This window comes from Diuraphis noxia, unplaced genomic scaffold, assembly GCF_037042655.1.
Source record: "Diuraphis noxia isolate RWA-SAM2 unplaced genomic scaffold, SU_Dnox_SAM2 contig0004, whole genome shotgun sequence".
NCBI classification, from domain to species: Eukaryota; Metazoa; Arthropoda; class Insecta; order Hemiptera; family Aphididae; genus Diuraphis; species Diuraphis noxia.
Genome location: NW_028301714.1, coordinates 37139627 through 37159414, shown reverse-complemented (window position 1 = coordinate 37159414; position 19788 = coordinate 37139627). Strand labels below are relative to the sequence as shown.

The window sequence follows — 19788 nt, the reverse complement described above, 5'->3', positions numbered from 1 at the left end:
TGAAATTAATACCTTTTAGATAACAGAACACACTATTCTATTAAACGAATGGTTTATTGTATAAATAGATGGTTATATAGGTTTATATATATTATGTATAGGTACCTATACAAATACAAATCAGTAATCACCTTATCAATATTGAGGAATAATTTGAATAAATTTTTTTCATTTCATTCAATTTGAAAACCAGAACCAAAAAAAAGGTTTCTGAAAATTGTTTTCACGATATTACTATAATGACTTGAGCATCGATTCTTTGAAGAAAATAATAATAAAAGTAATAATTTAAACTCTATTTTTAGCATATAGAAATCGACCGTCGATAATCAACTGCGGTCTTCACGAGTTTATGCTGCGTATCAATGCAGGTTCCTATAATCCTATATTATAATAATAATATAATACTTATTATTATTATGTACGACAGAGAATCGCGCTTGGAAACGAAAACAAGTTTGTACGATTTCCTAGACAGTTTTTTTTTTTTTTTATTCCTTTTTACAGAATCAAAATATCTAAGACGCACAACGCGCGGACTATCGTCGCAATGTAGCTATGAGAGACCACAAGAACTCCGAGCGTGTCCTCTTGCACTAATGGTGGGGACGAGAATGCAAGATGAACACATTAACGATGACTGAGGCCGTCGCCCAAGATAGCTGGTTAGGTAGCTATAATAATGTAGTCAGGTAGTCTCCTCGTGCGTGCGACTGGCGCAGGTTCACTTGCTAAGTAAAATATTATTATTCATGTGAAACAGTGCGTTGGCGCGTCTATATCATAGTGTTTGCCGGGTTTATTCGATGTTTACGCGTTTCACGTCGTTAGTCATAAAACATTAATTATTATCGTAAACGTTGTTATTATTGAATGTCCGCACGACGATTGACATGTAACATAACGTACAACCGTTGACAATATGAAAGCTGACGTAAGTAAAACTACATTATATGTAATATTAAAAATGTAAATAATTTATTATGTTTTACGTATAATAAGTACTAAGGTACTTGGTCACTTCAAATTTAACACAGTCCATATGTAGGTATGTTTAATACATTGATAAATGAAAACCAATTAATAACATTGTATTTATATTGTAAATAATATTAAGTTGTTTACACGTTGGACCCCCATGGCATGTTATAGTGGAAGTTTAAAATGAGCATCAAACTGCCCCAGCAAATGTTACATGTTTACTGTTTAGTGTTTACCTATTAATAAAATAAAACTAAACTTAAATACAATATTTTTTATTTTTGTTAATCGAATAAAAGTAAGTAAAAAAAAATATCGACTGTACTATGAAGTTATATTTTTGAGTTAACAAAAAAGTGTTTATTTAGAAGTAAGGGGGAATCTTTTGAATAAAAAATAATTTTAATAAAGAAACCTATTTAGGTACAGTACAGGCCCATATATGCTATATTTATCAATATTATATCTAATATCCGTGGGTACCCTAACGGGTATAGTGTATACACCATACCGGAAATAGGTATGAATGACATTAAAACATATATAAACATCTGCATTATCTTAAGTTAATTTGAATGGTTATGGACGCTTTCGTTGTCTATGAAGAATAAATAATAAAAATATAATATGTAAGTACGCAATATTAATGGATTTGGTAAAAACCGACTTCATAGCATAATATGATATTGAAATGTATTATACTATAAATTATAATTTATAAACTGATAGGTATTTAACGTTACAAGTTTATACATATTTAACTGAATATTTTCTCTTTTAGAGGTCACGGGCAGACAGGTATAATACAATTGTACGTAGGAACACAGCAAATAAGCCAATCAAAATAATGTTTTTATACATACGTGAAACAAAATTAATAGTTGAAAAAAGTAGTAAAAATTCCCATAATTATCTCAATGTATAAATTTGTTATCGAATCATATATTTTAATCAAACTATTTTACAGACTTCAAAACTCAATAATTTAAACTTATTTTATCTACGGATACTTGCGTGCATTTAAAAAAAAGTCATTTAATTTTAATATAGACGCATGAATGTATAAAAATAATAAAGTGAATAAATTCTACTATATTTATCATTTTATCAGTTTTAGGTGGTTAGGTAGGTATCCAAGTATCTTTGTATTACAAAATTATCATGACATTGTCTAATATAATAAAGTAAATAAAATTAAAATATAGTCTATGGGTGATCATATATTTTACATATCGTATAGTATATTATTCATTAATTATTGAACTTTTATTGCGCTTATAATAATAATAAATTTTAAGGTCACTTAGATGACGGTAAGGTATTTTTATTAAACAACTAGGTACCGTTTAATATTTTATAATTTAAAATACATTTATTTTCTTTGGGAGGTATAAAGACAACATGTATTTTCATATCATTGATTTAATACATTTTATAATATCTATCCCATGATTGTAGGGTACAATTTACAGATGCATTTAATCTTGTCATCTTAAATTTAAATTTAAATAGAACTTAGAATATTTTAAATTACATACTTACTAAGATAAACAAATATAACTCTTTACCTATGTTTATTATTTTATTAATAACAAGCGTTTTTCTATTGAATATTAATCAGTATGACTTAAATGTAGTTTGATAATATCTATACAATAAATAATAGTAATACTTGGCATACAGATGGCAAATCATAGAATTATTTTTTCCATCGTTAGATTATTCAACATCAATTTTTAAAGTGAACATAATGGAAATTAAATAATTTAACACACTACACAACCATTCATGTAAATATAATTATTATTTTATCCGAATCAAGTATCTTTTCAAGGATTTGAACTAAATAAAAAAAAAATGTTTAGGTATGAATGAGCTATAGTTATTTGAATAATACAACTGATAGTATTATTTTTTTGTATCAAAGATGAATGATATTTACAAGCAATGAAAAATTTTAAATTATTTGTCAACAAAAACGTCTTAAAATTATATGGTTTCTGACTACTAAAGATTGAATAATGGAAAAGTTATACCAGTCATCTTATGATAGGAAAAAATTGGAGCTATAGTTAAATTTACAGAAATTGTATTTTGGAAATGTACTCTCAAATGTCAGACATTTTTATTAATATTGTACAAAAACTATTAAGTTATAACTTATAGCCGTTTAAAAGTTAAAAATAAAAATCAATTCTCTGGTAAATGGTAATGTTCTTCATATTATTTACGTTTAATTAATAAACTTCTATTATGAAATTATCAGGAAAAAAATATTCCTATGTAATAATGATAATAATAATAATAATAATAATAATAATAATATATTTTTCGTAATTTTTAGTCAGACATATAATATCTTGTTCTACGATCTATGTTATAATATTGTAAGTATCTACTTAAATTTTAATGAGTTATAAAAATATATATGAAATATAATATTGCTAACTTTCTATGGTTAAATCAGGATTTGATTACATCTGAATTTAATATAGGTAATGTTAATATCTAATAACAGAATCGTTAATTTAATTTAAATGTCTGTCTAAAAAAATTGGTTTTCTTAACAGTTGTTTTTAAACCACCATTGCATTTAATATTAATAAATTCAGTATAAAACGTAACTACTATATAGTATAATATGTAATATAATATAATATGATATATGAATACAGAAGTAAGAAATGCACCTTTTATTAGAAGACATATTATAGGTCTCGTATGGGATTAGTTAAATATATTTGTTTTTTGATTAATTTGTAATTAATAATTATAGATAATTTAATACGAACCTACACTAAATCCTTTCCGAAATTAAATTAAACCATGCCATAGACTTATGAATTGTTTATTTTATATAAATTTTTAATTGTAGACTAATGAATTCATTGTTCATATTGTTTTTCCAAGTCTGATTTAAATCTATTGTTACTTAACAAATTTATTTCTGAATGAATGAATAAAAGTAAATATATGAATTCTATGAAATAAATCGTGTGTATTGAATCAACGGAATTCTGACTTATATACACGCAGTCTTATCAAAAAGGATGTATATTCACATACCTATATACCATACATACAATATACCGATGTTAAATAATAAATAATAACACACGGATTTTATAACAAGGAATAAAAAAATGCACTCAATGCTAATGATTCCAATCATATTCAACATATTTTTAACCATTTGCATTCGTCAAAGCAATTCTCAGTCACAAAACTTTTTTTAACTGCTATTGGATTACATAACTTTAAATTTTCAATTGATCTCAGTTTTTCTTACTAAAAATCTGAATTAAAGAAAATATCCATCTTTTATATGCTAAAATGACAAATGTGATCAAAAATGTGATAAAAAATCATACTGTCCTTCGAAACATTTTAAATTTTAATATTTCAAAGCAGCCTGAAACGTGAAAGCGTAATATCAATTTTAAACAGTTTATTTGTTTTTGTTTTGTTTATTTTTTAGTCATAAATTACTAACACAGCAATGAGCAGTCACCGTCATACGTGTGGAAATTCTTTCTTTTATTGTATTTGTTGTTTTTCTTCTAATTATACATTGAGTAAATGAAATGAAATTAGTTAAGGTTTTGGACACCTTCATTGAACCACGACCCGCGTTTATCGGGGACGTCAAGGATTTACTTTCGGTGCACAACCGCTTCCCAGTGACAATCTGATGGTGACCCTTAACCGAATCAAAATTTAATTAACCTTTTGCATAGCAAAATAAATAATAATATATATATAAAATTAAGTAAGGACGTTATCTGTTCAATGTATTAACGTTCATTGCACTACTGTTTTCAATCGCAATTATTCGCAAATTACGGTCTAATATTTAAATCCATTAAGCATTCATTTCAAGTTTATCCGTAATTTGTATTACGATCTGTCTGTAATAATGTACCGTATATGAATTATTAAAAGTACAATTTAGTAACCTAATTAAAGTTGTGTAATGTATGATAATATCAATTTTTTATTTCTTCCTAAACTTAATATAATGGTTGCTAGAACCCGTACTTTTTAATCATTAAAATTTTAAATATATTTCAAATACTTTTATAAAAAAGTGTTGCTATTTAAATACTACAATATAATATTAAACTCAAAAATATGTACCTAAATATTAAACACATGGATAAATAAGCAATTCTGTATAGAAAATAATATAGACACCTACAAAACTTATAAGAGGAGAATGATGCTGATAATTTTATAATTAAAAAGTACTTTTATTAAACAATAAATAACTGTAACAAAAAATAGTTGGTTAAATATTTTTAGCTTTTAGGTATATATTATACAAATATTTTTTATAAATTGTAATTTTACCTAAATTCTGAATAAGAAGCTATAATGGGTCAGTAACTGAAAAAAAATATTTATTACTTATTATTATTCATTCAAATATTTAAATATCTATTTTAAGATAAATTAATCAAGTATTTTTAACAAATATATAAATACAAACAACGTATCATGGAAACATTTTAGTTTTTAATTTTTATAGTTAAAAAGAAAATAATGATAACATATTTAATCGATGAAATACGTATTCACAAATGAAAAATATAATATTGATTTTATTTCAGAAAATATAACTTAAATCCGTTACGAATTGTGTATCATCAATTCATCTGCATTTATCGTTGAAATGAAGTCATATTTTTTTTTGTATACTACACTGAGGCTGTTTATGCAAAAAATATATCCCCATTCCTCGGCCTTAGATGATTATTAGAACACGTTACTATCTAACCACTGAATAAAGTGAAAACACATCGGTGAAGACGAAAATCCACTTGTTTTTGAGTACCTATCTACATAGCTATTATGCTTTCACGTAGTAATTTAAAAAATGGAAATTTCGCTTAAATTATTTGATAATTTCAGTAACAATAATGTTACATGGTCCTGTTATCAAAATACGTACAGGCATATTTAAGACCTACCTTACTTAGCCATAGTTCTTATTTTCAAAAATTACAAAGATAATTTATTTTTAATAAACTGAACTGCAATCACTGGTACACAGGATCCACAGCTATGATACGAAAATTATGATTAGTATTTGGTGGGAAACTATTTTCGTGGAAATTATTGTAAGTCGAGAGCCGTTAACGTTGTGAAATGTTATAATAATATTATACTATTATAATTTGGTACCTACTTTGTCTGGTGCATGACATAGTTTTATCAGCTTATATCTGTTAGCTCAGGTTAGGTTAGGCTATATAATAATGTATATATGATGTATATGACTATCGTTCACTATTGAGCCTTTAGGAACCATTTTAGGACTTAATGATACAACAAAACGTGTACACTACTTTAAGATGACAATGTCTTAAGATTTTCAAACAGATAATCGACGCAAACGATAAAAAAAATTGTTACATTGTTTCTAAGCGTAGTGTTGTGATATTGTATAGTATTTCATTCATATTCCATACAATAATATAAAGTAAACATAAGCGTATAAAAATATTTAATTAAGTTGATAAACGTATAACGTTGTTTTCTTTTTAATAAGTAGTTAATATTATTTAAATTCTATACAAAAACCTAGTCAAGTGTAATATTGCTTCAATCTAAATAATATTTGTTTGTATTTTTATAATTCACATTACAATAATTTGAATTAATTATGTTTAAATAATTAAAATATAATTAGAATTAATCAATTTTAAAATATTTTTAGTTAGAATTGTTTTGTCACGTCTAATTATTATATCAATGTATGAAATAAATAAATTTTAAAAATCCAACGAAATTAAATTAATGAATAAAAAATTGTATTTGTTGTCATAATGATGAATCATAAGGTAAAATTTGAATAACAGTTTATCATCATAACGATTACGAGACTAATATAATATGTAAATCCTTACATGCTTGTCATAGCATGAAGAAACGTTAAAGAATATCACATTACATTATTAAAATATTTCATAGAATACGTAGAATAAGTATATAGATATTATTGACAATGGTCATTGTTATGAATAAAAAACATGAGTGATTACTCAGACAGATGTGAATGATTCGAATAGCTCGTGATTTCAGTCAAACAAATTTATGATAGATAGGCGTTGAGCACCGACGGATAATAATAGGTACTTGCTAATTAATACTGATATTAGTTATTATAGTCAATAGCCATAAACTATAAATAAGTTCTTCTATTGTATCGATTGTTTTGACAGTCACAGTTTTGCATGAATAACTCTCTGCATTGTACCAGCTAATAATAACTATTATTTTGAGTTTACAAAGTACATACCTATATGGTACCCAGCTAGTTTAAATATTATTGTTAGGATGTCAACGCACTACTAGTATTCTTTATCTGATCCATGTGTAACACAAGAAAATTTAATTTAATAGAACCAACATTTTGTTGTTAGCTTTATTATGAATAAGACCTATCATCAAACTTAAAATTTAGAACATTATCTATTTATCTGTTTTTATAGGTTGTCTCTTGCTCTTATAACGATATTTCAGTTTTATAATACTATGAGTACCTAAGTAATATAATTATATTACAATTTAAAAATGTTATAAAAATAAATTTTTTCGCTTAAAAATGAATTGAAAAATTGTAAAAACGCCGACGTAAAAACACAGATAATTTTCTAGTAGATTAATTCACCATACACTAAAGCTAACAACACAAGGTTAATAATGTTCTGCTGAACGCAAATTTTGTATAATATGTTTGGCGCGGGCCATATAAAGGAAACAAATAGTGCGCTGACATCCTAATTACTTTTACCTTCGGGAATTTTTCCACGATAAAAATTAATATCAAACCTTTTTAAACAAACAGAGGATAACTTACAATTGGAAAACGCGCGTTAAGTGAATTACATGTTTCTAAGAAATGTCTAGAAAAATGAAATTAATGCAAGTGATTCGGCTAATGTTATAGAAATATTAAAACACATTAAAAATGACGATAACTAAGAAGTCAAATGTAGAATCGACAACATATTATTATGTTATTTTTCACGTTTTTACCGTGGAATTGTAATTTAATAATGAGCAAACTTTTCCGTTAATCGTGTGAATTTGAGGTTTTCAACACATTTACAAAATTAAATTTTTTAATCTATATGAAGAATCTATTATATTACATCAAGTAAATTAAACATTTTTAATATACCTATTACTTACCTCTATATGTTTATACCTAGTCAAAAATACTTCCTTTCTTTAATAATTATTTGAGTATTCATTACCTTCAATAATATAGATGTTTATGTTTTTGATTATTGAAAGATGTATCTAATTTTTAAACCAATATAAAGGCGTCAGTACAACATATTTTTCAAGTTAAAATACATCGCTAACTACAAAACATATTTACTGTGGCGTCTTTATACTAGGAATTCGGAAATTGTTTTGTTTGTGCAATTTTAACTGTGCAGTTAGGTACTTCTTTTAGTTTATTGCTAAGCTTAAAATGTTTGAGGTTCATTTTGCACTATTGGGTTGCAGTTTTTGATCACTTCGTATGGATTCTGACGTAAAGGCGTTTTTAAGTTCATAAGCTGCTTCTGATGATTTTTATCAATAGCATTAAATAGCATAAAACCATCTTAAACTTAATATCGATACAATGAAAGCGCGCCTGGATTTCAGCGCTTCACACTATATCATCATTTTTTTTTTTTATTAGCTTCGAATATTTTTGATCCCGGTTTAATAGTTTATATTAATCTAATTAAGACACATGCGTAGTTCTATCTAAACTTTAAAATATACAAGTGTTTTGTTTACCCACATAGTATATGCTCTTAAAACATACACGTGAAAAAAAACTGTCAGTTAAACTTATTTTAAAGAGGTGTTAAACGTGTATGGTTAGTTACTTACCTGACCGTTACTTATGGTTCCAACAGAAGAGTGCAACCTGCAGGTCCAAGTCCAAGATTATTAGACCATACACAAAACACGACGCTTTCACTAGGATTAAATAAAATAAGAATTACGTACAAAAGAAAAACTTGGCGAAACATAACAAATATTGCATTGCAAGACCTTGGAAATACATTTTATATTTGAATACGGCTGTGAATATAGAGGGATAACATGTGTGTATCGTGTGAACTTTGAATTAATATTAAACATTATGCTTGGTGTGTTATACACGTTTTTTCTTACAAGTAGGTAGATATATTTAATGAATTGTATAGATTATAGATATCTATGTCATAATGCAATTAAAAAATATATAGGTACATATTACTTAGCACAATTACTTTTAATTTTAAATTTCGTGATTGTTAAATTGTTTTTTTAAATAAATTAGATAATTATGATAAGTATTTCAAAAAAATAAAAAATAGGTTTACGATCACCTATAATACAATATTATTTTTACCTCCACATTTTGATTATTATTGAATATACTCATCCATAACAACTTTTAAAAAATATTTTAAGAACTTCACACGATCATGCAAAGAATTTTAATTAAAACGTTGATTAATAATAATTTATATTAGATATTATGTACAAATAGTTTGATAAAATAATGTTTTAATATAACTACCTAGTCATCAGCATTCAGCACTACTAGTTTTCAAAAAAGTGAGACTTAACTGCTTAAGGCGGTATCAAAGAAATGATAGCCAAAACGAGATATTTATACATAGGTACCTATGTAATTTAAAATAACTTGTATGAATATTATTTATAAATTGTAGTTTTTATGATGAGATATGTGAATTAGAAAAAGCAAATGAATAGTTCTGGTCTAGTGGTTTGTGCAATAATACTGTAGGTAATTTAAAAATAAAAACAAGCAATATTATCCTTGTTGAAATACTATTAGTAACTTGGTGATAGACTGATACCGTTAATTGTTATTCATAATAATAAACATACTACTTACCTAATATTAAGTTTTTAGACCCATTAAGTAAGTAGTAGGTAGTTGTTGGTTCTCCGTATCAACTGGAATTGATACTAGGCGTATTTACTATAAATTATGTAGGTACCTACTCGTAATATTGCTACCTATATAAACATTATAAAGTATAACATGCTTATATGTTTGTGAAATACGAATTTTAGTTTGATCTTTAAATGATTTATCAATTGAGGAATAATATTGTCATATTATAATAATAATATCTGTATATTATTCACAAGTATTTGTACAAATAAATTGTAAAATAAATTATTTATTATTCTTAAAAATCTATCTATGTGGCTGTCGTTGATGTCGATATCATGTCATTCACCCGCAATATATATTATGATATACATTATGTTACATTTTTTTTGCGGGATATGTTGACTCACGCAAAAATATCGTCTAGAAAGCTATATAGCACGTGAGAAAAATATTAAGCCACCATTAAAATATTCTCTAGAGGTAACTGAATAGTACCTTACAAATTCATAAAACCTTAGATTGCGACTGTTTAACTTTATTCCCATAATTATTATGGTAGGCAGGTACTTGCAAACGACTGAAGAACGTTTTGGATGATGATCATTTGACGACATTAACTTTAAACGTTAGCAATGACGTAATCACATATTATCTCTTTAACATGGTTTGATAACAATATTAATAATGATAATAATAAAATAAGGAAGTTTTAAGAGAAGACATAAGTAATCGTATTTTTCGTGCACAATTTAAAATAATTTATTTTATGTAGTGCACAGCTTATTTGTGACAAATTTATATAATATATATGTATATGTATATATAAATATGTAGTCGAATCGTTTCATATTTGCGACTACAAATTGAAATATTACCTATAGGTATATTTATATTCATTATAATTTTATGATACACCAATATTTGGTTGCTACAACTTAGTATAATATTTGTCTATATAAACTACATAATTCGTCATAAGGACACTTATTATAAAGTGCGTTTGGTCTCGGTGAAATCTGAGGTACTTAGTTTTTAACAACGTTACGGTGTGATAAATTATTTGTTCTAGGTACCTACACGCATAAATACATACATACGCACATTATTTCAATTTCTATAAAAAGTAAATCGACTTGAAGGTTTTTCGGGACCGCGGCAGTTTATTATACCATCTACTTATGATGTTATACAACTCTCAGGAAATGCTCAAATAACGTACATATAGTATATTATTTTGACAATATTTGTAATGATAAAAATAATTTTCTCGTTTTGCAATAATAATAATAAAAAAATCCATTAAAATCATTTTAACCGGCTTGTCGACACCATCTGATTTACTAGTGCTTATGGAAGTCTATATAACTTACACATATTTTAACTAAAATTATATACTCATCCCAATATAATATTTCAATATTATATCTTAATATTTTTTTTCAGTATCTAAAATTACATACAATACATAATATTATACATTCTACAATATAATTCAAACGAACGTGTGACAATAATTTTACTCCGACTAATAAACTGACATTTCTATCGTAGTGTTATGCCGGTCCTAACTCCTAATGTATAATACATATGCGAATCACCTTTCATTATTATTTAATTTTTTTCGTTAAATACGTTTGTCTCCTTTCTCCGCATGCATACACTATACGTATGATGCAACAAAAATAATATCTTATCGCTAACGTTTAAATGACACATAAGAATTCCGTATAGTTATTATGAAGTAATTAAGGAGCGTGCAGACATTTTATCCTTCGTTGAATCTTACGTTTATTATTTTGCTGAAGTCTTAGTTTCATGTGATTTCATCACGCTTTTGGGAACGTTTTATTAGGGACTCCATTATTATATTATTATTTTATATTGTATGTTTTTAAATAATAGATCAATGAATGAAATACAGATTTGAAAATAATTTTCTTAGCAGACCAAACAGCAGTGTATCTACGTATAATAAAACTGGTTTTTATTTTGTGTTTGTATAGATTGGAATACATTTTATTATCGCAATATTCATTTTGTTCGAGTCGTGGACCGCTGCTATTGACATTCCTTATGAAGATCTCAACAACCCATATAAGTAAGTAACTATTTTTGTACGGATAGTGGATTTAAATTTTAAACAGTATCTATTTAACACATAATATGTTAGATATGATTAACGAACAGCGATATTAATTTTTTTTTTATTAATCATGATTTACAGTGTTAAGTTCCGAATTATTGAACATTATATTTACATAATATGTATAGTTAGAACACAATAATAAATTAATACAAAAGTGTTTACGAGTTTCGATACAAATATTTATTTATAATTGTTTGTTATTTGTAGTCGAATCCTTTAGAATTAAGTTGTATCTAAAATAAAAAAGTATGCAAGCAGACATCAAAGATAAGAGTAATTTCGTAAAATTAGTATAAAAGTATTAATTTTATCGTTGAAACTTTAAATCTAGAACAATGCCTTAATATTAATTATTTGCTAGTCAAATAAAATTTATTATAACTTCACGTAAGAAATAATATTATTGTTGTCATTAATGTAATGAACACATAAATCTTATTTAAAAAAAAATGTTTTATTTTATTACCTATTACTTAATTTTTAATGTAACATTATTATATAACTTTATGGATAATGGAAGAATGGTTAATATTTATACGTGTTATACTTATGGTAGGTTTTACTGAAACGTTATATCTTATGTATGGTAAGATACCTAACGCTGCCTACCTTTGGCCAGTTTATAATTATTGTATTACGTCCATAATTATTCAATTATATTTACTAATTCGTAATAAAAATAACAATTTTTTGTAATCTCAGAAATTATAACCTATGAGTAATGACTTAATTACTTAGATTATTTTTTCCTCATAATTTTTTTTCTTAACTATTTTCGTATATAGAATTAGGTACCATTATAATGGAACATATTTTGTGCACATAATATCAAAAAAGTTGTTCAAATCCAACGCGGTTTCGATTTATTTGAAAACGCAACTCCTAATGAATATTACATTGCATATTATATTTTATTAAGAACTTTCGTTTAAAAAAACCAATTTAAATGATAACGGGCAATATTCTTTTATGATAAGTGACGTAAATCAATATTAATTTTAGTACTTACCTATGTACATATTTTGAAAATTACCAAAAAATGGAAATCTCTCTATATACTCTCAATTAGTACTGTAAACCGTAGCATAAGATATTTGAGTTATGTCACATAACAAATAAAAAGATTGAAATCAAACGATGTATTATTATCTGCGTTTAATAATAACAAATTGTTTTTAGATGTCTCATATAACTTGGCACACTTAGAATTAACTATATTAAGTGTATTAATTTCATTACGTTACCATCATTTGTTAGAACTTTAATTATAATAGGTATACAATATTCATACATATAATAATGTAATATATTTTAAACGTCATATATATTACTAAATACTAATAAAATAGGAATCAATAGTTATCTATTCTACATTTTTTAAATCACTGAGTGTGTTAGACTTATATTTAGTACCTAGGTACTAAGTTTAGTAAGCTTAACTTAACTGTCTCCGTTTTTGTTATTCATTTAATGTATGTTAATAATATTGATTAAAGTTTTATAATTTCACTTATCTGATGTCCATTTTAATTTGTAATGTTTATATTTTGTAACTTATATTAATTGTTGAATGTATATTTATGTGTTTGATAAAATAAAAATCCTTGCATATTTGAAATTACATTGTACTTATAATATAAGGTTTATGTACACGTATACAATTTACAAGTTTAATTTGCGCCTTAAGTCTATTGCATGCAATACCTACCTAATATTGTTAGGTATTAAAAATAGGACATAGAAAAACGAATTTGTTTTGTTTAGATTATAAATAAATAACAAAAACAATCTTGTATAAAATGTACAATACTTCAGTAAAAAAAAAATATATCATTCATATATTTACTCATGTCTCACCTCATCAGTTAAATATGAATGAGGTTCAACATTTAACTAAATTTCTACTATACGGCCCACGCTTATTGAAAAGATTCTTGCAATTTTAATTTATAGTGTTTAGTCTTTAGTACATACAACATACAGGTAAACACTATATAGTGCATCACCTTCTTATTTGATGTTGTGTGTAGGTTTTCTCACATTGTAATAGGTGCAATAACTGTATTACACACCGATGTTATACTATTATAAAGTGACACGCTTACATAATATTATAATAAGATAATCGATTAAATATCGGATTCAAATTCTAAGTGGATGAAACACAGCAGAGATCCATTGTTTTCGCTGCTGATTGTTATCCCACGTGCGAGTCGTGGATAAAAATCACGTTTTGTGTTTCAAAAACTATACGAGGTCAACATTTGGGAGACAGCCTATAACATGGTTCAAACGTACCTACGTGCATCATTTAATTATTATTGTTCTTAGCGTATAATTTAACTATGTATATACACTATACATAGTATTTTGGTTACTGTATATACATAACTCGTAATAGTTTATTTAATGACGTATTGCATTAATGCTTAGTATCTGTATACTATTGTGTTTTAAAAATAAATAAATACATTTGTGTGGCATTCAACAATCATCTCATTTATATTTAATATAATAAAGTTGCTGTTTTGCATATTAATATTTTAAGCATCTATTTAAGTGTTCAAAGTAACCCAAAATACTTTAAACCACAGTGAAACTTGTATGTCGATGCAGACACTGAATACAAAAATATCGATTTTCACACGCGCAATACTACTTTATCACATAACAAACTCTGCAATTTTGATAGAACCTTACTGATAGGTTAGTAGGTTACTTATCTGAAAAAATACAACTGACATTTTGCTCACTCGATACGTGCCAACATTAAAAATAAAATCCCCTCAAACAATCGTTTTATCATTTTAATTTTTTAATTTTGTACATCGTATAGGCCAAGTAGTGACGATTCTACTTATTATCGCGTTCGTCACGATTAGTTTCGCTGGTATTAAATTCCGATTTAGATGCACATTAGTTATTATAATTGAATATTTTTGAATTACATCATGATGGTATTGCTTTCAGGTTTTGTCCACCGCGGTCCAGTTGTGTGGGAGTTGACCAGAAAGTGGCAGCCTCGGAAGTTCAGGATAATGACGACGGCCTGGGCGGACTACGGCGAAACTGCCTGTGTGACGACCTTTGCAGCGAGTACGGTGATTGTTGCACCGACTCGACGCACTTTGACCCAGTGGAACAGCAGAGGGCCGCTGATCGATACGGTTGCATGCCTACTGATGTAAGCGGCGGAGCGTACGTCGTGAACAGGTGTCCGGCCACGTGGACGAACACACGGGTACGGGACGCGTGCCATGCGGCCGCCATGGATACAGACGGCATGCTCGGAAATCCCGTGACTAGTCGAACGACGGGACACGCGTACCGGAACCGGTTCTGTGCCGTGTGCAACGGCGATGCGGCTGACCAAATCCTTTGGGACACGCGGATCGTTTGTAATACACTTCTAGGCGTGGCCGCGGGTGCCGAACAAGCAGTGCTCGACACGCTCCGGTACGACGCGACCGCTGGTCGATGGGTGGTAAAGTACAGCGGTGATACGTACGATTGTGACCAAATAGTGGTGCCACCTGCCGCGACCCGTATCCGGAAGTGTCTACCAAATGCCGTGATCACATGTCATCCCCGATGGCCGAACGACGAGATCAGGTCCAACTGCGAGGCGTACACCACAGTGATGTACTACGACGACCAGCCCTACAAGAACATACACTGCGCCATATGTAACCACGTGCTCGTACAGAACGTTACGTGCCAGCTTACTAGTATTCACGTGAGGTTTCCCAACCAGTTTGCGGTTCGCAGCTTCACCGCGTTATTCGTTGCGCAACCCGGCCATCGCGAGTGCCGCGGCCAGGACACATTTTACGACCCGTTCAGCAAGACATGCCGGTCGCTACGGACGTCAGTGGCCGGCGATGGCGTGCCGCTCAACTGTTCCGTCGTGGCCATGTACCCGTCACCACCCAAAGGTTGGCGGCCGCCCAATGCCGACGCCGAGTACGTGACGCTAGAAAACGGCACGATGGCTGTGTGCGTGGACGCCGGTCAGCCGGCCACCGCCGATACGCTGAGGTATGCGGTTCTCACTTATGTGGGACTGGGCGTGTCTGCGGTGTTACTGATCGTGCACCTGGCTGTGTTTGCCGTGCTACCTGAGATAAAGAATCTGTCCAGCAAGAACCTGGCGTCGTTTTGTGTGTCACTGTTGTGCTCGTACGCCGCGTTCGTAGCCGGAAATTGGCTGACTGGTCCTGCCTGCTACGCCGGCGCCGCTTTCACCTATTATGCGTTCCTCACGTCGTTCGCGTGGATGTTGGTGATGAGCTTTGACTGCTGGCGCACGCTGCGCCTGGCCACCGTCGAGTTACGCGTCACCAGTGGCCGACAGACGAAAAAGTTTCTCGTCTACTCGGCTGTCTGCTGGCTGGTGCCGGCCATGATGACGTTCGTTGCGGTGGCCGCAGACGCCGTGCCCGCCGTGCCCAACGACGTCCGTCCTCGGTTTGGCGCCGACCAGTGCTGGTTCGGCAGCAAAACGGCGCTGTTGTTATTTTTTGCCGGCCCACTGACCACCATCATGGCCGTTAATGTCGTGCTATTCGGTTGGACCGCGTACATGATACACTCGAGCCGGGCCACCGTCCGGCACATCAACACGCGTCACGTGCGCCGCGATTTCCGCATGTACTGCCGTCTCGGCGTGCTCATGGGCCTGACGTGGTCCACCGGCATAGTAGCCAGTTACACGGACGCCAAGTACATGTGGATGCTATTCGTTATTCTCAACACGTTCCAGGGCCTGTTCGTATTCATTGCGTTCACGTGCCGCCGCCGCGTATTGGACTCGCTCGTCCGCGGCGTCGGCGGCGGCAACCTGGGCGTCGGTCACCTGTCTCACGAAAAGTCTAAGGACATGGACAAGCACTCCCGCGGCCCGCCTCCGTCGTCGTTCTCCTGGTCGTCCAGTGACAACAGCGCGCCCGTCAGTTCGGAGAAAACGACGGACACGCTTTACTGATCTGCCGATACCTACTTGTTTCGCGCGTTCGATTTTGTTGTTCCGAACACGAATCAAAACACCACTCTAAGACTGAACGATGATTCGCTGTCGGCCGATGATGATGAACACAAAAATAATATGTTATATTTATGTACAGTGTTGGTGGACACGCGATCTCGCCGCCAGCCAGACACACGACTACTCCTCATAAGATCTGTTTTATTGATTTTTTTTTTTTACCTTTCTTATGTCATTTAGATTTACTTAAACGCGTGTGCTTAACGACTCTTTATATGATACAAGTGGCTATTTTGTACACGTTTTATCGTATATTTTTTGATTTCGAATGTAGGTTTACGAAACAGCTTATAAATAATAAATGCGCACTTAATTTCTTGCATAATTATTCTACTTATTTAATTGTAGGTATACGCATTATAGTTACATTTTTTATGTAAATTATATTCCTAACGTATATTACCTACGATTAATTAAATCACGTATAGTTTGTACAGTTTGTACAGTTTATTATTTATTATTATTTTTATAATTAAAATATTATTGATATAGTATCACCGCTATCTTATTAATTGTTTGAACCCTATCGAATCATATTTTAATTATTCTTTTAATATTGTTTTACTATACCTATCTACGCGTCTACACAAGTTTGTTTAGTATTGTCATTATTTAAGCTATAGGTCTAAGGCAGACTATTATGATCCTAAGATGTACCGCAACGAAGTCAGACAATGCTTTATCCCCCCGATTAATGCATTGTGATGCTGTGCATAATGTTATTTGAAGGTATGTTTATTAATACGAACGCATTAAATATTTAGTAAATCTGTTTTATTGAAAATCTCCTAATTTCTCATTTATAAGCTGATTAATAAAAATAATTTATCCATAGGCAAAATATGAATGATATTATTAATTATAACTTTATGTAAAAATCAGAATGATTCATAGAAAAATTGAGTTGATAAAAGCTGATATTGTTTTTGTTTACTAAATTGTTGATAAATTACCTTACGATCAATAACTCGTAAAAAATAACAAATCAAACAAATAATATAAAGTACGTATAGTTATCTGCACTGGTATTGGGTAAAACAAAATACATTTCAATATGACAATATTAATAATAATACCTCATTATAAGACCATAGTTTTATAAACTTCGGCAGTGTATTTTTACGAATTAGCACAATAGCATTACAAATAACATGTAATAAATAATATTATTATCTCATGTTTCACACCAATGTTGGTGTATAAACCTAGAAAAATAATATTTAAATATCTGAATGTGGTACGTGTTTTTTTTTTTTAACACAGATGAATCAGGAGGTGAAAGTTAGTGTGTATCGCGGATAGGACGAGGTATACTTAAATAAATTCTTATGTAATAGCAATAATTATACATACTGACGATGAAGACAGTGAGTGGCGTATGTGCGGTATTCTGTGAGCGCGCATGCGAGGAAACGTACCGTGGTGCCTACCAGCCTGCCATGCGTGCATACACATGAAGGATTAGATTATATTATTATTATTATATTTTATTTTGGCGCGTTCCTACATATATGATTTTTTTTTTTTTTTAATTGACGGCTCAAGTATGAATCAGCAGAGGAACAGGTATAAGATCGGATAACGTTGTGGTATATACATATTAGTATTATTATTATGCCGTGTTGAGTCGTGGTAAGTAGTGCAAAAGAACGTCCGGTAGCAGAGTGAAAACAAACATCACACTAAAATTTTTGCAGCGTAGCCGCGTAGGTACAAAAAATGAGCATGTGTGGGGAATTCAAATACTTTAGCGTGTGAAGTTTGAACACTGAGTACCTACAAATGTACACACCCACAACATATTTAATATTGATCAAAGTCTCAATAGTGATGTGTAAATCAATTCATCGAATATTGTAAAATATTTGTAAAAAAAAAAATTCGCGAATATAAATTAAAGATAATGTATTTTCAAATTGTTTTCACTATTTCATCATTATTTAAAAAAAAATTAACTTAAGTTTGCAAAGAGATGCAAATAAACATCGATTAGTGTTTATTAATTTACCCACTATATAGTTGAATGGGCCAAATGTATGCGTTTTTTTTTATTGAAGCCCACTTATTCTTGATTGTATGCAGAAAAATCGGTTATATTATATCAACACATTGTGCTCGAATAAAAAGCAATCTAAAAAAAAAATACTAACTTATAATTCAACTATTAATATGATATTGCACTGTAATAATTCTAATAATGTAAAAGTTGTAGAGATAAGCGATAATGTACTATAATGAATTACGTACATTTTTACCTAGTTTATTGGCTATTTTTTAAAAGTGCAGTCAATAGTGATTAGAGGTGTACCTATGTGTATATAGTAGTTTTTAGTTGTAAATAACTTAATCTTATTGTTAGAGGTGGATTTATGTCAAGTGGTGAGAATAGTAGATGGTAAACCGACGATGCTGAGGGAAAAGAGCATTATGTTTGTTTTTAAACGTTTTCCGACTTCCACTTCAAATGAAATAAAATAATATTTGACCTAATACAGAATTGTTGTACACAGGAACGGAACGAAATTGATATGCAATAAAATGTCGAAGGCGATTCGTTGTCACACTGTTACGACAATCAGCAGAGCTGTACGTCGACTGTGGTCGAGATGGTAAACTCTATGACGAACACGAGTTGACCGTGGCCATCGCTGGTAATCCATATAAAAATGGCCAGTATAACAGAACAGGACG

General features: G+C 30.0%; 1 protein-coding gene across 1 annotated transcript; it reads left to right on the top strand.

The window, feature by feature from the left end:
- The first annotated feature begins 682 nt into the window (after positions 1-682).
- On the top strand, positions 683-17422 carry LOC107169985 (uncharacterized). The gene is made up of 3 exons (XM_015519963.2): positions 683-934; positions 11911-12005; positions 15024-17422. Exons 1-3 carry the CDS (start codon positions 923-925, stop codon positions 17035-17037), a joined length of 2121 nt encoding a protein of 706 aa, XP_015375449.2. The 5' UTR covers positions 683-922; the 3' UTR covers positions 17038-17422.
- The last annotated feature ends 2366 nt before the right edge of the window (positions 17423-19788 follow it).

Coding starts and splice junctions, on each gene's coding strand:
- LOC107169985 (XM_015519963.2), top strand. Junction 12,006..15,023: donor GATCTCAACAACCCATATAA/GTAAGTAACTAT, acceptor TATTGCTTTCAG/GTTTTGTCCACCGCGGTCCA.